At 43.5% G+C, this 22,888-nt stretch overlaps 1 protein-coding gene and 1 long non-coding RNA gene across 3 annotated transcripts in view; one reads left to right on the top strand and one right to left on the bottom strand.

Annotated features, from left to right (window-relative positions):
• The window catches only part of LOC111982448 (netrin-1), a 111,625-nt gene that overhangs the window by 11,684 nt on the left and 77,053 nt on the right, over positions 1 to 22,888 (bottom strand). Inside the window, exons 4-5 of one of the 2 annotated variants that reach the window (XM_024014015.2) lie at positions 17,415 to 17,564; positions 14,889 to 14,942 (exon numbers count right to left, since the gene is read on the bottom strand). In XM_024014015.2, coding sequence (XP_023869783.1) covers positions 14,889 to 14,942; positions 17,415 to 17,564 — 204 coding nt within the window. The remainder of the gene's footprint in view (positions 1 to 14,888; positions 14,943 to 17,414; positions 17,565 to 22,888) is intronic. The other variant, XM_024014016.2, reaches the window with a different exon arrangement.
• The window catches only part of LOC111982449 (uncharacterized), a 29,256-nt gene continuing 21,162 nt past the window's right edge, over positions 14,795 to 22,888 (top strand). Inside the window, exons 1-2 of the long non-coding RNA XR_002879749.3 lie at positions 14,795 to 14,952; positions 17,528 to 17,587. This is a non-coding gene — a long non-coding RNA (uncharacterized lncRNA). The remainder of the gene's footprint in view (positions 14,953 to 17,527; positions 17,588 to 22,888) is intronic.

The raw sequence follows: 22,888 nt of genomic DNA, 5'->3' as shown, positions 1-22,888 counted from the left end.
GATGTTCTTGGGTTGTACTCATCCTTCTTCTTCCTCCAAACACGGCGAGTGGGAGTTTAGACCAAAAAAGCTCTATTTTTGTCTCCATCAGACCACATGACCTTCTCCCATTCCTCCTCTGGATCATCCAGATGGTCATTGGCAAACTTCAGACGGGCCTGGACATGCGCTGGCTTGAGCAGGGGGACCTTGCGTGCGCCTGCAGGATTTTAATCCATGACGGCGTAGTGTGTTAACTAATGGTTTCTTTGAGACTGTGGTCCCAGCTCTCTTCAGAGTCATTGACCAGGTCCTGCCCGAGTTTCTGGGCTGATCCCTCACCTTCCTCATGATCATTGATGTCCCACGAGGTGAGATCTTGCATGGAGCCCCAGACGAGGTGATTGACCGTCATCTTGAACTTCTTCCATTTTCTAATAATTGCGCCAACAGTTGTTGCCTTCTCACCAAGCTGCTTGCCTATTGTCCTGTAGCCCATCCCAGCCCTTGTGCAGGTCTACAATTGTATCCCTGATGTCCTTACACAGCTCTCTGGTCTTGGTTGTCTCTCCACAGTTGAAGTGTACCTATGATACAAATTACAGACCTCTACATGCTTTTAAGTAGGAAAACCTGCAAAATCAGCAGTGTATCAAATACTTGTCTCCCCACTGTATGTTCATCACTCACCACGTTAGGTCATCAGATGCTCCCAAAAATGTCTCTGCAAAAACAAATCAATTCTACTGTAGCTAGAAAACCTTTCCCTTGTTGAACCTGCATTTACAATGTATACAATTTTGGTTTGTGTGGTTTTGGTTTAGCTTTTTGTAACTATGTAGCAAGTACGGTCTGCATGTGTAGACGAATATGCGTAATGATTGCAAGGTGTCCCCGATATCTTTTCCAACTGTCCCGTTATCTGGTTTTAATGTCCATTCTAGAATTCCCTTCTAACCAATCAGAAATGATTACTCAACAATGTTGTGGTATAATATACAGTGGGGCAAAAAAGTATTTAGTCAGCCACCAATTGTGCAAGTTCTCCCACTTAAAAAGATGAGAGAGGCCTGTAATTTTCATCATAGGTACACTTCAACTATGACAGACAAAATGAGAAGAAAAAAAATCCAGAAAATCACATTGTATGATTTTTAATGAATTTATTTGCAAATTATGGTGGAAAATAAGTATGAGTGACGAGGCGAGTGAGGTCAACGATTGAAACGCTATTAGCGCGCACCACCGCTAACTAGCTAGCCATTTCACATCGGTTACATATATATATATTCCTCCTAATAATGTACAATCTGTATATATATTCCTCCTAATATTGTAGAAATGTCTCTTCATTGGCCTGGGCTATTGTTTGCATTCAAGACCAGATCATTTTTATTGCTCTCAGTTTGTCAGTGTTAGAGTAGCCACTCATTTTGGTCATTTCGGTGTGGTATTAAAAAAGATTCTGCTAATGTTTTCTATCATATAAATTACGTTAGGCAAAAAAAATTCCTCAAAATGCCTCTACTCAACGTATGCCACTATGCAAATACAATTAGTGATGCATCCAATGCTTTATTATATATATATATATATATATATATATATATATATATATATATATATATACACACAAGAGAAAGGATTTGGCATAGCCACGGGAAGATGTTTTGATTTGGGGGTGCAACATTTTCTCTTGTCAACTCAACCACTCTGTCCCTCCAAACCCCACTTTCCAGACCTATACACCCCCTAAGCCCCCACCGATCTACCCCAACTCCCATTCCTTTTCAACTCGCCCCCCAAACCCCCCCTTCGAGACCCCCCCAGGGCCGTGTCAAGCTTKGGCATTTATTGCAATAGGGGAACCTAGGGGTGGTGGTCCCAGTGATTGGTGGGAGGAGGGGAGGTAGGGGGTCATAGCCACGACAAAGGGAGGTCAGGAAGGAAATTAGCGGCCCATGAAGCGTYAGCCAAAGCCTTTTCTGKTGTCCGCTCCTCCACAGTGAACAAATAAATACCTGACGCAGCTAGGGACCGGCCATGGGGCTCATTTATAACCATTGCGTACATTTCAGAATAAATATCTGCATGTGCAATTTATGAAAAGAATACGTACGTCTAAAAAATGTATATTTATAAACTTGGCGCACGCCATACATATGCATGTTTCCCGTTATAAATCAGCCCRTCGTAAAACTGMGCGCGCGAGAAYGTGCATTATAACTCCTTATAACKCACCTTTTGTGGTTACAATAAACTCATTTATTTACTSTATAATCTGGAAYTATTAGAATTAGGCCACGGCAGTTTCAAAAAGAAATGTTATCAAATGTTTATGGAGGTGTTGCCAGAATGTTTTAATCTTTTGCAGTMATTTATTCTGTATTTGGCAAATGATTGTGACAGTTTCTGAATGAAAAAACGCTATAAATTTTATTTGGACCTGTCAGCAGAAGTTTGAATTCAACAATATTTTGCATTGACTTTTTCCCCAAACTGTCGTGAATTCTGAAACATTGTCTAGGGTACCATTTAAAAAGTATTCAGACCCGTTAACTTTTTTGTTATAGTAAAATGGATTAAATACAAAAAAAATCGTACGCAATCTACACACAATAACCCCATAATGACAAAGCGAAAACAGGTTTTTAGAAATGTTTGCAAATTTGTTAAAAATAAAAAACAGAAATACCTTATTGACATAAATATCAGCCCCTTCGCTATGAGACTCGAAATTTAGCTCAGGCGCATCCTGTTTCCATGATCACCTTGATGTTTCTATAACTTGATTGGAGTCCACCTGTGGGAAATTCAATTGATTGGGACATGATTTGGAAAGGCACACACCTGTCTATATAAGGTCCCACAGTTGACAGTGCATGTCAGAACAAAAACCAAGCCATGAGTGTCGAAGAATTGTCCACACAGATCTGGGGAAGGGTACCACGATATTTCTGCAGCATTGAAGGTCCCAAGAACACAGTGGCCTCCATCATTCTTAAATGGAAGAAGTTTGGAACCACCAACACTCTTCAAGAGCTGGCCGCCCGGCCAAACTGAGCAATCGGAGGAGAAGAGCCTTGATCAGGGAGGTACCAAGAACCTAATGGTCTCTCTGACAGAGCTCTAGAGTTCCTCTGTGGAGGAAGAAACTTCCAGAAGGACAACCATCTCTGCAGCACTCCACCAGTCAGGCCTTTATGTTAGAGTGGCCAGACGGAAGCCACTCTCAGTAAAAGGCACATGACAGCTCGCTTGGAGTTTGCCAAAAGGCACCTAAAGACTCTCAGACCATGAGAAACAAGATTCTCTGGTCTGATGAAACCAAGATTGAACTCTTTGGCTTGAATGCCAATCGTCACTCTGGAGGAAACCTGGCACAATCCCTACGGTGAAGCATGGTGAAGGCAGCATCATGCTGTGGGGATGTTTTTCAGCAGCAGGGACTGGGAAACTAGTCAGGTTGAGGCAAAGATGAACGAACAGTACAGTTAGATCCTTGACGAGAACCTGCTCCAGAGCGCTCAGGACCTCAGACTGGGTTGAAGGTTCCCCTTCCAACAGGACAACGACCCTAGCACACAGCCAAGACAACGCAGGACTGGCTTCGGGACAGTCTCCCTAATGTCTTGAGTGTTCCAGCCAGAGCCGGACTTGAACCGCATCGAACATCTCTGGAGGGCCTGAAAATAGCTGTGCAGCAACGCTCCCCATCCAACCTGACAGAGCTTGAGAAGATCTGCAAGAAGAATGGGAGAAACTCCCCAAATACAGGTGTGCCAGCTTGTAGCGTCATACCCAGAAGACTCGATGCTGTAATCGCTGCCAAAGGTGCTTCAACAAAGTACTCGAGTAAAGGGTCTGAATACTATGTAAATGTGATATTTCAGTTTTTAAAGTTATATAATTAGCAAAAGTGTTTTGCTTTGCCATTGGGGTATGGTGTAGATTGATGAGGGGGAAAAAACGATTTAATACATTTTAGAATAAGGCTGTACGTAACAAAATGTTTAAAAAGTCAAGGCCTATCTATTTAGGCTAGGTACTCGTACAGTACTGTATAGAGCCATGTCATCATCGAATGCTCTGCCACCAGAGGTTACTCAGGCAAAAAGCAAGTTTAGCTTAAAAAATATGATCTATTTAGGCTACTAGGCCCAATTAAATGAGAGATGCATTGTTATTTGTTGTATGGCTACTCTGTATGGCTACTTCGGGAAAATGAACCGATCATGGCTAGAAAATAGGAATTTATTCTGCAGCGGTTATGAAAATAAAATAAACAGGAAATAGATTCATAAAGAAAGTATTCACACCCCTTGAATTTGTTCACATTTTGTTGTGTTACAGCCTGAATTTAAAATTGAATTAATTGATATTCTATATCACTGGCCTACACGCAATACCTCAATGTCAAAGTGGAATTGTGTTTTTAGAAATGTTTACAAATTAATAAAAAATGAAAAGCTGAAATGTCTTGAGTCAATAAGTATTCAACTCCTTTGTTATGGCAAGTCCCTCAGTCGAATAGTACATTTCATACACAGATTCAACCACAAAGACCAGGGAGGTTTTCCAATGCCTTGCAAAGAAGGGCGCACATTGGTAGATGAGTAAACAAATAAAATAAACAGACATTGAATATACCTTTGAGCATGGTGAAGTTATTAATTACACTTTGGATGGTCTATCAATACACCAAGTCACTACAAAGATACAGGTGCCGGAGAGGAAGGAAACTCAAGGATTTCACCATGACTTCAAAACAGCTACAAAGTTTAATGGCTGTGAATGGAGAAAACGGAGGATGTAGTTACTCCACAATACTAATCTAAATGACAGAGTGAAAAGAAGGAAGCCTGTAGAGAATACAAATATTGCAAAACATGCGTCCTGTATGCAACAAGTCACAAAAGTAATACTACAAAAAATGTGGCAATGAAATTCACTTTTTGTCCTGAATACAAATCGTTATGTTTGGGGCATTTCCAACACATCACTGAGTACCACTCTTCATATTTTCAAGCATGGTGGTTGCTGCATCATGTTATGGGTATGCTTGTTATCGGCAAGGACTAGAGTTTTTTTTTTAGGATTAAAAGAAACGGAATAGAGCTAAGCACAGGCAAAATCCTAACGGAATACCTGGTTCAGTCTGCTATCCAACAGACACAGGGAGACAAATTCACCTTTCAGAATGACAATAAAATAAAACAGTTGCTTACCAAGACGACATTGAATGTTCCTGAGTGGCCTAGTTACAGTTTTGACTTAAATCGGCTTGAAAATCTATGGCAAGACTTGAAAATGGCTGTCTAGCAATGATCAACAACCAACTTGATATTTTTTAAGAGAATAATAGGCAAATATTGTACAATCCAGGTGTGCAAAGCTCTTACCCAGAAAGTCTCACAGCTGTAATCACTGCCAAAGGGGATTCTAACATGTATTGACTCAGGGGTGTGAGTACTTAAGTAATTTAGTTATTTCTGTATTTAATTTAATAAATTTGCAAAAAATTCTAAAAACATGTTTTCACTTTAATCATGGCGTATTGTGTGTAGATGGTTGATTTTTGTATTTATTTAATCCATTTTGAATTCAGGCTTTAACACAACAAATGTGGAATAAGTCAAGGGGTATGACTACTTTCTGGTACTGTATGTCAAATTATTTCAGATTCCAAGACGTGAAATACATTGATTTTCACTCTTCTCACTAATGGCAAATGGCAGCATGTTGGTGTTATTTTTTTYCAGTTTTATTGTGGGGGTTTTGGGGAGAAATGTCATATCATATCCTCAATTTTGCACACAATACTTGCATGTTTGCAATACAATACTTAAACCACTAGAAAAGTTTGTTCCGTTTTTATAAATGGCAACTTTTGCGGGAAAATGGGTGCACGCATGTTTAGGGGTATATTTTATATGTACACAACATTTATAAATGAGGCCCCTGAACTGTACTAGCTCAGATATTTAGTTTATTCCACCACAGTTTCAGCAAGTATGGTAGATGCATCAGGCCAGCCTAGTACTGCTTGCTTTAACTCGGTTTGGTTAGGTAATGTGAAAAGGGTACAGGTTTGTGATGGATTATTGGGACTTTAAGTGTATATCCACACAGCTCACTTCTCTGAGTTAACCTTGACAAAAAAGGTACCATGGCTTTCCTGATTGCCCCACGCTGCGCTGTCACACAGCCAGTCACCTTCAGTAAAGTGTGTATGACGCGAGGCCAAACATAGAAATTCAAATCATTTGTTCCCCTTTATTCACTCCACATTTTTCTTCTTTCCTTCTTTCCCTCTCTAACTGACACACATTGGATCCAGAGTACTGTATCGGCACAGTTCCCTCAACTCTCCTCTGAAAAAGTTTTAATAGTGCTATCTTTTCACAAAGTGAGAGGGAAGGATGAGTAGAGGAGGGGGTGATGGGCTGGTATGAGGAAGGATAAGACCTTTCAGCCAGCCTGAATATGAACAAACTTCATTGTTGTGACCAGGTCCTTGCTCCATGCCTGCCTTATACTTCCCTTTATATTCTGGGTGAATGAGGTTGCCTGGGTAACGCTGAAACGAGGAAGAATGCACCCACAGTAGAGGAGGGTGGGAGAGTGGCTGGGGGGGACACTAGAAGAGGACGAAGCTGGTTGGCGGGGTGAGGGGTTTCAAGTAAACCCAAAATCGTCTCAGCTGATGGGGTTCGAGAAGGTAGTTGTGAGTGGAAGAAATGGCACAGTAGATGAAATTGAGTCTATACTAGGCAGAGCGGCGCCTGATTCCCATGTAAATGATGACCCGGGTCTGTGGAAAAGGCTGCTTTTGTTTTCCCATAAACCCCCTTGATGGCATCATGATACTTTCCTTTGATAGCTCTCGTTGGCCATTAGTGTACTCCTGAGACGAGCACCCCCAGATCCCCATACAGGACCAGGCAGTCCCCCACCGCGAGGACAAATGTACCCTTTGTGTGGGACACTCTAGTCAGGGGAAGTGGAATTAGTCCAGGGGCGCTGAGCTCTATGTACCTCCCCTCTGCGCCTCCTCTCTCCATCTCCTCTCTCCATCTCCTCTCTACGCTCTCTTACTGGGAGGTGTAGTTCCCTTTGTTTCTCAGTTGTTTGAGCGAGGAAGGAGAAATGCTGAGAGACGCTCCTTTGCCGCCTGGATGTGTCAGTGCTTCTTTAGCAGTGGGAGAGATTGATTGACACCCTCTACACAGGAGTTTACAGTCTTTTAAGTCCTAGGCACATTTTTCAGACTTTTATCTACGTGGATAAAAGTAGAGCAAAGACCTAGACAGGACCCAGTGACAGGGACCTGCTTAGCTGGAACAAAGAGGTGTAAATAGGGGCATGGGGGAGGCCTTTCTCCTCCCTACGTCTTTCTTCTCCCTGAACAAGACTGATTGAGAAACAAATTGTGGCAAATAAAGCATGTAATTAGATTATAGCCACAGTGCCTGGGCTGTTGGGCTGCTGGAACCATAGCAATAGGGCTGGACCCTGTCCAAATAGAGGGCGTTTTCTTCATTGTTTTCTTTCTTTTTTTCTTTGTTTCTTCATTTCTTTCTTCTCTCTGGCCGTGTCCAGTGTTGTAGTACTTGAGACCAGTCTCGAGACCAAATATTGAGTGTCTCGGTCTTGTCTTTGTGTAAGGAAAAACAAACTGTTCTTCTGAAATTTGAACACAGAACATTTTGAACTCTTATCGTGGCGATATGACACAATTACAGTCATGGTATTGAATTGGACTTTAGCATTTGTCTGGTCTAGGTCTTGACTCGGTCTCGCCCCCCTCCAGCCTCGGACTCGATTTGCTCCTGTCTAGGTCTTGACTCGGTCTCGCCCCCCCTCCAGCCTCGGACTCGATTTGCTCCTGTCTTGGTCTTGACTCGGTCTCGCCCCCCTCCAGCCTCGGACTCGATTTGCTCCTGTCTTGGTCTTGAATCGGTCTCACTTTAGGTGGTCTCGAACACAACACTGGCCGTGTCCAAATACCCATAACAGTAGGCATTTTTGGTATGTGAAAATAGAACGTTTTTATAGTATGTTTAATTAAAATAGTATGCTTTAAATGTCATGTTATACTCGGTTCGGCTTTTCATCTACTACAATTTCGCTGCATGCTATTGAGGAAGAGAATCCTCTTTTCAGATCCAGGCGTGTTTGACAGCAGTTGATGATGAGACGTGCTGCACCATAATGATAGAATGGCGGGAAACGGTGCAGTTGTACATCAAATGACGTATTCTCAGTATGGGTGAGTCCAGTATGGTGATATTTGTTGCTTATTGAATACATTTTTACTAAACAATACGTTCTAAATAGTATGTGGAATGGTTAGGACACAGCATGCAGTTTTAGTAAATAGTAGGCAAGACAGATTTCGGACACAGCCTCTCTCTCTTTTTCATTCATTCTATCATCCTGAAGTAAGGGAAAAGTTGTGTTTTCGATCCCAGTGAGCGACAGAGCTGGGAAACAACAGAGAGCGAAAGCGTCTATTTATGATTCATGACATGATGGTTTTGTGGGTTGTTTGTTTTGGGCGGCATGTTCTGTGGAACCAATCTGAAAACAAGAGTGTGGTCATTACATTTACATTCCCTATTACTGCAATTGAGTTTCAGTGGAGTCAGTGGGCAATGATGCTGGCTCCATCCCAACGTGCAGGCTGATGCCAATGTGTTCATGTTGTGAGAGCCAGGCTGARATTGCCAAGCCATAAATCATATTGTGAGTTTAGCATCGATGATGATGATGACACGCTGATACAATGCTATTACAATGCTATTTTCTCCCCGTTCTCTCTCTCTCATTTTTAAACTCGGAGCAGGTAATAAAATCCCATGACACAACACTAAAGCCCAGTGAGGCAGCAGAGAGTATTAACAGGGTGTGTAGCGTGGGACCTAGAGAGAGACTCATGTCCCAAATATCCAGGGAGGGTCTCACCGCAAATCCTGAACCCTTCCAGCCATCATTTTCATCATCATCAKTGTGGCCCATATCCTGGATCATGTTCATAATGGCACACCGCCCCGAAACGTTTTGTAACAGAAAACGAGTGCTTCTCATTGGACGACTTTCGACAGTAACTCCCCGTTTTATAACGGTTCTGACTGTTTTCTTCCATTTCGTGCCTAATGAATACAACCCTGGTTGTGGTCACTGGTTGATATCATGGTGGTCAGCTCAGCTGTTATAATCTCCTTCACATTCCGTTGCTCTACAGACATCTCTGTCAGGCAACGACCAAGGGGGAGAGACTACTCACACTATCCGTGACCTAACCGCACAATATGTGTTTTGTCTGGGCCTTGCCTTCCGAGGTATTCGCCATGCATTCCACCCCTCCATGTGCTCGGGGAGGTGGGGAACCCAGAACACGTCGCTGGAGACAAATGAATACTCCCCCCACTTCCCTCAACCGAGTCCGATGGGGTTGAGGTAGGGGGGAGGCACCTGCTGCACAGCTGTCCAGCCTCGCCTATAATCAGCCCACCCCAAGCATGCCGGTTCCTATTCTTTTCCTTTAGTCCTACCTTACAAACCAAAGTAGTAATAATGTCATGACTCATCACTTAAAGTCTCTCTATCTAGATAAAACAATGTATATATCTGCACATCTCTCTCTCTCTCCCTCTACTGAACAAAAATATAAACGCAACATGTAAAGTGTTGGTTTCATGAGCTGAAATAAAATATTTCAGGAATGTTTCATATGCACAAAAAGCTTATATGTCTCAAATTGTGTGCACATTTCTTTACATCCCTGTTAGTGAGAATTTCTCCTTTACCAAGATAATCCATCCACCTGACAGGTGTGGCATATCAAGAAGCTGATTAAACAGCATGATCATTACACAGGTGCACCTTGTGCTGGGGACAATAAAAGGCCACTCAATTTTGTCACACAACACAATGCCACAGATGTTGCAAGTTTTGAGAGCGTGCAATTGGCATGCTGAGTGCAGGAATGTCCACCAGAGCTGTTGCCAGAGAATTTAATGTTCATTTCTCTACCATAAGCTGCCTCCAACGTCATTTTAGAGAATTTGGTAATACTTCCAACTGGCCTCACAACTGCAGACCAAATGTAACATTCGGCTTCTTCACCTGCGGCATCGTCTGAGATTTTATCGATGGCAATTTGAATGCAGAGAGATGAGATCCTGAGGCCCATTGACGTGTCATTCATCCACCTCCATCACCTCGTGTTTCAGCATGATAATGCACAGCCCCATGTCGCAAGGGTCTGTACACAATTCCATAAAGCTGTAAATGTCCCAGTTCTTCCATGGCCTGCATACTCACCAGACATGTCACCCATTGACCATGTTTGGGATGCTCTGGATCAACGCGTACGACAATGTATTACAGTTTCCGACAATATCCAGCAACTTCGCACAGCCGTTGAAGAGGAGTGGGACAACAATCGACAGACCACCATCAACCGCCTGGTCAGGAGATGTGTGGTGCTGCACGAGGTAAATGGTGGTCACACCAGATACTGACTGGTTTTCTGATCCATGCCCCTACCTTTTTTTTAAGGTGTTTGTGACCAACAGATACATATCTGTATTCCCAGTCATGTGAAATCCATATATTAGGGCCTATTTATTTCAATTCACTGATTTTGTTATATGAACTGTAACTCAGTAAAATCTTTGAAATTGTTGCATGTTATATATTTTTTCAGTGTATATATATGCTTCACTAACGACATAGGCACTCATTTGGGGGACTGGTGGTGAGGTAGCCCTGATAAGAACAACCACATCTGTCACCAATCATGTATTGGATGAGATCCCATTTGTCCACGTACTAAGCCATCCAGTGGTTGGCTCAGTTCAGACCCAGTAATGTATGAAGCTATGCATCCTCTGGTTTGGAAGCCTGGGTGGTCCCGCCCTCTGTCCGTCTACCCAGGAATCTGACGTGACCGATACAATCTGTCAGTCAAAGTGCCCTACCAATCGGCTTGATTTCAACATCTCCCATTTCTATAGACTGTTCATAGTATGTCGCCCCATTCAAGTTGTATGTACAGGAATTCCCCCAGGTGATTACGTTATACGGAGTTACGGGGTCAGTATCATTATACGTTTCCTCTATAATGATGTTTACATTGGTCCGATGACACAGGTTAGTCAATAGGATTATAACGGGAGCTCTTTAGCTCTTATTCCGCAAGAACACCTACGCCTTAATGCTCACTCAAATGCAGAGAACCAGGGACGACGGAACTGGCGAGAACTATGGCGAATTATCAAGCGATGTCGAAAATCGAGAGTTCTTGACCAGCCAGGGCAAGGGATTCCCTTGCCTTTTGAAAACCTCTGTGTTCACTGTTCAGGATACAACAAATGAGAACCCACAGTTTGTTTAGTTCAGCCAGGGAAAAACACCTACTTTTCTTCCCCCACTCAACCACAAACGCACTCCATAAGGGAAAGTAATGTGTTCACACCAACAATGACAGACCGTGCCACAAAACCAAACTCACACATCACCCCCTTAGTGTTATTAAGAGAAAAAAGCATGGAACAGAGGAAAAGATGAGAGGAGAACAGAAGAGGAGAGTCTACCTTTAACCTACCTAGACAAGATGGAAAGAGAGAAGCAGGAGGAACCAACTTGAAATACTACCCATGAGGGGGAAAAAGGAATGGCGCCAGAGGGAGATGGCTGCCGTTTTACAGGCTCCTGACCAACTGTGCGTTTTTGTGTGTTTTTTTCACATAGTTTAACTTATTTTGTACATAATGTTGATGCTACTGTCTCTTATGACCTAAAAGAGCTTCTGGATATCAGAACAGCAATTACACACCTCAAACTGCACAAATATGTTGTGTTTAATGAGTATGATGTGAAGGATATTATGTTGCTCCCAGACAAGGGCCAAATCCACGTCATTCGCATGAAGAAAATAAGGAAATACAGGGGGAGCAGATCGGTTTGCCTTGTGAGAATACGTCGGTGAGTAGGTAACCCGCCTTTACTATCCGTTCTATTCGCCAACATGCAATCACTGGAGAATAAACTGGATGAGCTCTGTTTGAAACTATCCTACCCATGGGATATTACAAACGGTAATATCTTATGTTTCACCGAGTCATGGCTGAACAATGACATGGATAATATACAGTTGGCTGGGTTTTCCATGCATCAGCAGGACAGAACGGCTTTGTCCGGTAAGACGAGGGGTGGGGGTGTGTCTATTTGTCAATAACAGCTGGTGCGCAATGTCTAATATTAAGGTAGTCTTGAGTTATTGCTCGCCAGAGGTAGAGTACCTCATGATAAGCTGTAGACGAAACTATATTTTTCGTGGCTGTCTATTTACCACCACAAACCGAACCTGGCACTAAGACCACACTCAACGAGCTGTATAAGGCCATAAGCAAACAAGAAAATTCGCATTCAGAAGCGGCACTCCCAGTGGCCAGGGACTTTAATGCAAGCAAACTTAAATCCATTTTACCTCATTTCTACCAGCATGTCACATGTGCAGGAAGGCCCCAAAAATTGTCAAAGACTCCAGTGTCATAGACTGTTCTCTCTGCTACCGCATGGCAAGCGGTGCCGGAGAGCAAAGTCTAGGACCAAAAGGCTCCTTAACCTCTCTTGGGTAGGGGGCAGTATTTTCACGTCCGAATGAAAAGCGTGCCCAAAGTAAACTGCCTGTTACTCAGGCCCAGAAGCTAGGATATGCATATATTTGGTAGATTTGGTTAGAAAACACTCTAAAGTTTCTAAAACTGCTAAAATAATGTCTGTGAGTATAACAGAACTGATATGGCAAGCGAAACCCCGAGGACAAACCATCCCCCCAAAAAATAATTTCAGCCTACCACTGTTTTCAATGGCTGTCACTTTTATTATAAGGCGAAATCCTCCCATATTGCAGTTCCTAGGGCTTCCACTAGATGTCAACAGTCTTTAGAAAGAGTTTCATGCTGGTTTTTGGAAAAATGAGCCAGAAATTGTAGTTTTTCTAGGTGGCTCCCATTTTGGCTGTAGTGTTTCCAAGCACGTGGAAGAGAGCACGTTCTTTGGTATTTTTCTCCGGTAAAGACAATAACGATTCTCCGTCTTAAATTGTATCATTTATTTACGTATTAGGGTACCTAAAGTTTGATTATAAACGTTGTTTGACTTGTTTGGAAAAGTTTATTAGTAACTTTCACCGTAAAGCCTTTTTGAAATCTGACACAGCGGCTGGATTAACAAGAAGTTAAGCTTTATTTTGATGTATTACATTTGTGATTTTATGAAAGTTAAATATTTATAATTCTGTAGTCTGAATTTCTAGCTCTGCAATTTCACAGGATGTTGGCCAGGTGGGACGCTACCATCCCACCTGCCCATAAGAAGTTAACAGCTTCTACCCCCAAGCCATAAGACTGCTGAACAATTAATCAAATGGCCACCCGGACTGCTGCTACTCGCTGTTTATTATCTATGCATAGTCCTTTTACCTCGATAACCTGTACCGCCGCACATTGACTTGGTACCGGTACCCCCTGTATATAGCTTTATTATTGTTATTTTATTCTGTTACATTTTCCCTTTAGTTTTATTCAGTCAATATTTTCTTAACTCTCTTTTCTTAAAACTGTATTGTTGGTTAAGGGCTTGTAAGTAAGTATTTCACGGTAAGGTCAACACCTGTTGTATTGATTTGGTGATATTACCAAAAAAAAGCGTGAAACAGGGAGAGAAGAGGAGTGATGGAAAGAGAAAAAAAGGAGGGTGGGGGGCTTTACTCCCCGACACCAGCAGTACCCTCACTTCCCTGTCAATCTGATCTGTCAGAACAGCAGTAGAGGTCTGAGAACAGCTGCCAGGCGTTCTCGCACGCTACGATTCCTCTCGCTGTCTGAGAGAGGAACACCGCTATGACCACACTTTTCCACAAGCTGGGGGCAAAGGAGAAGTATGTGGCCTGCGTTGCCCCCTGACAGGTTATTGTGTTGACTAACTCCTGACAAATCTTCATTGTCATCTTTGCTCATTTGTAAAGCGGTTCTTTACATTCTTTCCTGAATAGTTTATATCACATACCATGTCTCTGGCTTAATATTCAAGTTTAACAGGTGTTTATATAAAAGTGTCATCAAATTCCATTTAATCTCCATGTTAATTAACAAGATTTAACTAAGGAAGTAGTCCATTCAATTATATATACACAGTACTGCTGTGTTTTGACAGTAGCTGGTGGGAGAGTGATGCACGCTGTATAATTTGGAAGAAATTCCCTCTGAACGAGCTACTGTATCCTCTCTCCTGAATTCGAGAAAAAAGCTTGCTTCCCTGATTAGCGCCAGAACCCCAAATTCCTTTATTTTCCTCTCTCTACCATATTCCCTCTCTTTTCCTCTTAGAGAGAGAGAGACAAAATCAACAGATCAACAATATCGTGGCCCAGAGCGTTGCCGTGCCAACACCCCACTGCGTTCCTGTTACACCCCACTGTGTTCCAGTTACACAGTTAATTGGATGAAGAGTGTAAGATTAAAGGAGCTACATCCCAAGGCAACGGCTAATTGATTTAATATTTATGAACTTCCAGCGAGGGGGGAGGCAACTGGGATCCAATTTAAACTGTACTCGTTCTAACTAACATTTCGCGTGAAGGAAATGTTTAGTTAGAAGGGGTGGGGATGGAAGAGAGGGAGAGCGGTTCTTTCTGTTTTCTGTTCAGCTTAAATACACACTGTAAACCAAATCCTAGCTACAGGCATTATGGTTAGCCACAGGTGTAGCCAGTGGCATTTAAACAGTTTGATACCAACAAATAAGTCTCAAGAATATGTTCTGATAATCCCATCTTGCAGAGGAATTGGGATCACRCAAGCAGAGAGATAAGGACTGAGACTGGAGCCACTCACCTGCTGGCTGCTCTGTACTGCTGGCTGTGGTTGTCGGAGGAGCAACGGGAATCTCTGTTTCCAGGTAAAAACACCGCACAAACACAGACAAAAGTTAGCTTCATTATGTTTTAACACATTTGCCATAGGATTAAAGACAACTGTTATTTTGATGAAAGAGTTAAGTAAAATAAGACAAGAGTATACAATAAGTGTTCATTTTCCAGCAGACAAGCTTTAGTATTAGTGTACAACCTACAGTTTTTCAGTAGATGTAGACGTGCTGTGTGGGGTAACTGTACGAAGGGATGGTTACTGGTTAGGTTTCGCCTGTAGAGATTTACTCTCTCAGCTGTACAGCATCCATATTAGGAAGTGTGAGAACGGAGGACTTCCTAATATGAATGCCATACAGGTGGAGCTACCTGGCAGATCAGATCAAAGGGGAACAGCGAGATGTAATCTTAAGATCTGGAGGGGGCGATAGAAGGAGGGGTGTGAAATCTGTAACGTCTCTCCCCTCGCGCCTCTATTCGCCCCCACGACGAGGTATCTGCGGTTTTACATCCACGACTTCATTCTCTCAGCTCTACTTCACCCTCTCGTGTCGGCTATTCACAGAGGCAGGAAGTTGACATTGAAGTAAGCCATGCATAAAGAGAGCTCCTATTATCTCCAAAGGAGCAGGATGGTAACATTAGATGTAGATATAAAACATAATGCATTTTGTTACACTGGCGGCAAAAGGGTGATAAAACCACCGAAACAGGTGAGTAAGCAGTGAGGGGAAGCAAGGACAGAGAAGCACAGATACAGCTGTATGAGAACACATAGATAAAAGGAAAGGGTGGCAAGCTAGATAAGATACACAGGAAAGGAAAAGAGAGTACARTAGCAGTGTACCGTCATGCATAGATGAAGATTCTGTGTGGTAAAGGAAGAAAGAATCGAGTCTTTTGATCAACGCCTCTGATTGGATTAGGTTGCAGGACTTATCCCAATCGGGCAGTATAGTATAAAGTACTGTATACTGTATATAAACACTAGGAATCTAAAAGTTTACTGATCATAGGGGCGGCAGGTAAACTAGTGGTTAAGTGTGTTGGGCCAGTAACCAAAAGGTTGCTGCCGTACTGTATTTTAGCAAGGCAGTTAACCCTCAACAACTGCTCGCCGGGCGCCGATGACGTGGACGTCAATTAAGGCAGCACCCCGTACCTCTTTGATTCAGAGGGGTTGGGTTAAATTCGGAAGACACATTTTAAGTTGAATGCATTCAGTTGTACAACTGATTAGGTATCCCCTTTCCCTTAATTGTTTAATTTATACAGGCCTAATTTGTTATTTTCTCATTAAGAATCGAAGCGTCTGTCTTGTGACAAGAAAAAAAATTGCTGCCAGAGGCCATGTGGTTTTTACTCYCTACTGATTACTCTGTGTCACTGCTAATCGACCTGCCAAGCCCTGATAGCCGATCAGGATTCAGCCACGCGTGCCAGATCACATAATAATAATGAGCCTGTTTCTCATAATCAACTCGTATGGTCTGATTTATGGCCCTCTACATTGGAAAGTATATGAAGTCAGAGATATGACATTTTATCCCTCCCTATTAAAACTGAAATTGGCAGGAGGTTTCAGTATCGCTAAATGTTAATGGGAAGGGCTTTAAAAAAGATTATTTAGAAGAAAAAAAAGAAAAGAAAAAAGAAACTAAATATTTGTGTTGATCTGATCGCTGGGACCTCAGCATCTCCAAGTTTCACACCTCCGACTGACTGAGTGGCGCGACTTTCCCAGGAAAATGAAAGATATCAGATTCCAATGGAGTTTTTAGGTTTAATTATCCCCTTGGCTTGGACATTGGCCAAAAATATCCCTTCGGAACAATTAATTTCATAAAAGCTTTTGTTTAACCTTCGAATCATAATGTTATTGACCAAAAGCAGCAATTAAATGTATTGTTTTGGGGTCTGAAAACAAATGCCAAAAAATTCAGATATTTTTGTTTTGAGATGCCGATTGCCCTTGGTCATTGGCCCTTTTCCCTTTTTAGCCAATGAGGGACACTGGTGGATCCTAAAGTTGGTGTTCGTTAACTTGGCTCTGGACCTGGACTTGGCACTGTTGGATTTATGGGGACTGTCAACATGGGGAGGTTGAGACTTCACAGAGGATTCTGGGGGATGATTTGTTTATTTTAGCTTTCAGATTTACCGGTTGGTCAGAACACTGTGACTAAATGCTTGTCTGAGGAAACCAATGGAAGAGAGAAGGAAGAAAAGTAGGATTCTGTGCCATGTAGTGTGAGTTTTTCAAGCCAGGATATAGTGGGGGGGTGGGAGGGAGGGACGGAGGGTGGTTGGTTGGGAGGGGGGTGGTGGTTGGTTGGGTGAGTGAGTTTGTTCCTTTTTGTAAGTTGTCAATTTTCTTTGTGGAGGTGTGCATGAAAGTTTCAAGCATTGAGATGGAATGGGCAAAAGTCATATGTGGCTGGTGGCTGGTGAGGCAAGTTCAGGCAACTAGGAAAGGCTGGGTTCCACGTACTTATGCAGGGGGCAATGGGCGAGCGGCTCTGCTGGTAGCCTTTAGCGCAGCGGTTGCACGTGATACCAGTCACGCCGTCTTTACAGGGACATTGACCCGTGGTTTGGTTACAGGTTTTGCCAGCAGCACCCACGGGATGGCAATCACATGCTGTGAGGAACAGAAGAGAAGAGGTAAGAGGACACACGTTTGGCGTGGGTGGGGACACAAAAACACGTAACACCCATATACAGAGAGAGCACAGATACAGTACAAAACAACAACAACAGCAGTGGTGGTGGTAACAACAGGGTTGGAAACGTGAGCGTCGAGGACAGACGAGACAGTGAAGCTTGTGAGGCTTGCTGCAGGAAGAGTGACAGGACTTACTTGGGTCCACAACATGACAAGCTTGACTTGCAGTGCCATCGCTGCAAGAACCCACGAACAGCATACACTCAGCATATTCAAACTGGCATACAGTACTAGTTGACATTGACTGCTGGGAATCGTTAGCTCTTTTTTTGTGGGAAAGAAGGAGAATGGAGCAGGCGACTGTGTTTACTAGATGATTAAATCGGAGTGATAATCCTGATTGGCTGTTTTTTATTAATCAGTGGTTTGAGTCTGGAACCAAAATGGCTGTCACATTTCCTCTCTGCCTGGGGAGTCTATCTAAGACATATGCTTCAGGAATGCAATATTTTTTGCCTGCACAAGGCTAACCCCAACCCCCTGTCTTTATTTTCAACTAAACCCACAGTTGGTCTATCTTGCCAACTAAACTCACTATATCAAGTTTGATAAAGTGTCCAATAACAGGTAAACAGTGATAATATATAATGGTAAACTATAGGAAAAGTTTTTCCTTGTGTTTGTTTGTACTGTCATATCCAGGCATGGCGTGGTTACCATAACGATATGTCACACATGACACAAATCCTATATTCTAATCAATACCAGGACTTCTCTAACAATCATTCCTCTAGTCAGCAAGCCCCGAAGCTCCATGAGACGTTGTTGCCAGGGTAGCAGAACTATGTGACTTGGGTCTGGTTGTGTGCGTCCCATGGGCTGTGTTCCGTGTGGAATGTTTACAGTATGTCCTATAGAACAACCAACGATGTCGGGGTTTCAGCAAATTACTGGTTTTCAGCCAATGATTGTCGGGTTTCAGAAAATGACTTTGGGTTTCAGCCAGAGATGTCGGGTTTTAGCCTGCGGGCGTATTGTCCTTCAGAATGACCCCTCCCTACATCTCTCTAGTGTCTCTTGTCACTATGAGAATCATCAAAGGTCTCAGTTTGAGGTTTTGTGGGTATAAGCGGTTACACTGGTGTTACAGACCACAATGTGCATTCTCATTCCCCATGGTGGGAATGTTATGTGAATGTTGCTTAGCCTCTGCTTTCAACTGGAACTCTACTAAATTTTCCGGCGCCGATGAGATGGCCAGCCTCGCTTCGCGTTCCTTGGAAAATATGCAGTATTTTTGTTTTTTTTTACGTTGTTTATTTTCTTACATCGGTACCGGGTAATCTTAGGTTTCATTACATACAGTCGGGAGGAACTACTGAATATACGATTAACGTCAACTCACCAGTCGTCTACCAGGAATATGACTTTTCCCGAAACGGATCCAGTGTTTTGCCTTCCACACAATACAGTGGATCTGATTCCCAGCTGGCGACCCTGGCGACGCCGAAAAGGGAAAACGTGGCGGTCTCGTGGTAGGCCTTCGAGACGGGCACATCGCGCTCCACTCCCTAGCATACTACTCGCCACATGTCCAGTCTCTTGACAATAAGGTTGATGAAATCCGAGCACGCGGTAGATCGAGAGAGACATCAGGGATTGCAACGTGCTCTGCTTCACGGAAACATGGCTAACTCAAGGGACGCTAACGGAGTCGGTGCAGCCAGCTGGTTTCTCCATGCATCGCGCCGACAGAAAACAACTCTTTCCGGTAGAAGAGGGGCGGGGGGGGGTATGATAACGAGAATGGGTGTGACCATCATAAAATACACCAAAGAACTCAAGTCGTTCTGTTCACCTGATCTAGAACTCCTCACAATCAAATGTCGACGCATTATCTACCAAGGGAATTCTCGTCAATCATAATCCAGCCCGTATACATCCCCCCAAGCAGACACATCGATGGCCCTGAACGAACTTATCTGACTCTTTGTAAACTGGAAACCACACACCCTGAGGCTGCATTTAATCGTAGCTGGGGATTTTTAAAACAAGGCTAATCTAAAAACAAAACTCCCTAAATTCTTCAGCATATCGATTGTGCTACCAGGGCTGGAAAACACTGGACCATTGCTACAGATACTAATTTCCGCGACGCTTACAAGGCCTCCCCCGCCCCCTTTCGGAAAAGCTGACCACGACTCCATTTGTTGATTCCTGCCTACAAACAGAATCAAACAAACAAGCCTCGCCGCCTCAGGTCTGTTCAACGCTGGTCCGACCAATCTGAATCCACGCTTCAAGACTGCTTCGATCACGGATCGGATTGGAATATTTTCCGCATCGCGTCCAACAACAATATTGACGAATAGCTGATTCGGTGAGCGAGTCCATTAGGAAGTGCATTGACGATGTCGTACCCACAGCAACGAATAAAACATTCCCAAACCAGCAAACCGTGGATTGACGGCAGCATTCCGCGGAAACCGAAAGCGGAACCACTGCTTTTAACCAGGGGCAAGGTGACCGGAAGCATGACCGAATAAAAACAGTGTAGCTATTCTCTCCAGGCAATCAACGGCTAAGGTTCCAGTAAACCAGAGCATTAACGAGTCGAAATTCAACCAGCTCAACACAAGAGGTATGTGGCAGGGTCTACAGTCATCACCGGATTCAAAAAAGAAAACCAGCCCCGTCGAGGCAAGGATGTTCTTTGCTACCGACAGGCTAAACAACTTTTTTGCCCGCTTTGAAAGACAATACAGTGCCACTAACACGGCCCCCTACCAAAACCTGCGGGCTCTCCTTCAATGCAGCCGAGGTGAGTAAAACAAAACGTGTTAACCCTGGCAAGGCTGCAGGCCCAGACGGCATTCCAGCCGCGTCCTCAGAGCATGCGCAGACCCAGGCTGGCTGGGTGTGTTTACGGACATATTCAATAACCTTATCCAGTCCTGCTGTTCCACATGCTTCAAGAGGGCCACCATTGTTCCTGTTCCCAAGAAAGCTAAGGTACTGAGCTAAACGACTATCAGCCTGCCCGTAGCACTCGCTTTCCGTCATCATGAAGTGTTTGAGAGCTAGTCAAGGACCATATACCATCCACCCTACCGGACACCCTAGACCCCCCACTCTTGCTACCGACCAGAATTAGGTCACAGACGACGCAATCGCAACCACACTGCACACTGCTAACCATCTGGACAAGAGGAATACCCATGTGAGAATGCTGTTCGAGATTAAGCTCCGCATTTAACACCATAGTACCCTCCAACTCGTCATCAAGCTCGAGACCCGTGGTCTCGACCCCCCTGTGCAACTTGGGTCTGGACTCCTGACGGGCCCGCCCCAGGTGGTGAGGTGGTAGGTAACAACATCTCCACCCCGCTGATCCTCAACACTGGGCCCCACAAGGGTGCGTTCTGAGCCCTCTCCTGTACTCCTGTTCACCCCGACTGCGTGGCCATGCAGCCTCCAACTCGATCATCAAGTTTTGCGGAGAGACACTACAGTGGTAGGCTTGATCACCACACGACGAGACGGTCCACGGAGGAGGTGAGGGCCCTCGGAGTGTGTGTCAGGAAAATAACCTCATACTCAACGTCAACAAAACAAAGAGAATGATTGTGGACTTCAGGAAACAGCAGAGGGAGCCACCCCCCTATCACATCGAGAGGGTCAGTAGTGGAGAAAAGGTGAAGTTTAAGTTCCTCGTGTACACATCACGGACAAACTGAATTGGTCCACCCACACAGACAGCGTTGTGAAGAAAGGCGCAGCAGCGCCTCTTCAAACCTCAGGGAGCTGAAGAAATTCGCTTGTCACCAAAAGCACTCACAAACTTCTACAGATGCAACATCGAGAGCATCCTGTCGGGCTGTATCACCGCCGTGTACGGCAACTGCTCCGCCCACAACCGTAAGGCTCCCAGAGGTAGTGAGGTTTGCAGAGCATACCGGGCAAACTCCTCCGCTCCAGGACCTACACCACCCGATGTCACGGGAAGGCCATAAAGATCATCAAGACAACAACCACCAAGCCACTGCCTGTTCACCCCGCTATCATTCCAGAAGGCGAGGTCAGTACAGGGTGCCATCAAAGCAGGGACCGAGAGACTGAAAAACAGCTTTCTACTCTCAAGGCCATCAGACTGTTAACAGCCACCACTAACATTTAGGCGGCCGCTGCCAACATACTGACTCACTCCAGCCACTTTAAAATGGGAATTGATGGAAATTAGTAAAAATGTACCACTAGCCACTTTAAGCAATGCCACTTAATACAATGTTTACATACCCTACATACACATCTCATATGTATATACTGTACTCTATATCATCTACTGCATCTTGCATCTTTATGCAATACATGTACCACTAGCCACTTTAAAACTATGCCACTTTATGTTTTACATACCCTACAGTACTCATCTCATATGTATATACCGTACTCTATACCATCTACTGCATCTGCCATGCCGTTCTGTACCACCACTCATCCATATATCTTTATGTACATATTCTTTTTATCCCTTCACACTTGTGTGTGTGTGTAAGGTCAGTAGCGTGAATTTTAGGGTTAGATTACTGTTTGGTTATTACTGCATTGGTCGGAACTAGAAGCACAAGCATTTCGCTTACCATACTCGCATTAACATCTGCTAACCATGTGTATTGTGACTAATATAAATTGATTATTTGATTTGATTTGATTTGATTTGATAAATGACTGGACTAAAGACATTTCCAGAAAATGTTGAGATTAGGTACAAGATTTTATGAGAAGCTTTTTGTATTTTGGTTGATTCATATAGGCTATGAGCCGATCTCTCTCTCTCTCTCTTGCTCTCGCTCAATTCAATTCAAGGGGCTTTATTGGCATGGGAAAACACATGTTAACATTGCCAAGCAGTGAAGTAGATAATATACAAAAGTGAAATAAACATAAATAATGAACAGTAAACATTACACTCACAGAAGTTCCAAAAGAATAAAGCCATCACAAATGTCATATTATGTAACTATACAGTGTTATATACAACGATATAACAATGATTAAAGTACAAAAGGGAAAATAAATAAGCATAATATGGTTGTATTTGCAATGGTGTTTGTTCGTTTCACTGGTTGACTTTTCTTGTGGCAACAGGTCACAAATCTTGCTGCTGTGATGGCACACTCTGTGGTATTCACCCAGTAGGATATGGGAGTTTATATCAAAATCGGTTAGTTTTTTAATTCTTTGTGGATCTGTGTAATCCTGTGAGGGAATTGTGTTCCTCTAATATGGTATACATGGGA

The sequence above is a fragment of the Salvelinus sp. IW2-2015 genome, linkage group LG21 (assembly GCF_002910315.2).
Source record: "Salvelinus sp. IW2-2015 linkage group LG21, ASM291031v2, whole genome shotgun sequence".
Lineage (NCBI taxonomy): Eukaryota > Metazoa > Chordata > Actinopteri > Salmoniformes > Salmonidae > Salvelinus > Salvelinus sp. IW2-2015.
The sequence above is the reverse complement of the archived record's forward strand: the minus strand, read 5'-3'. Positions and strand labels throughout refer to the sequence as shown.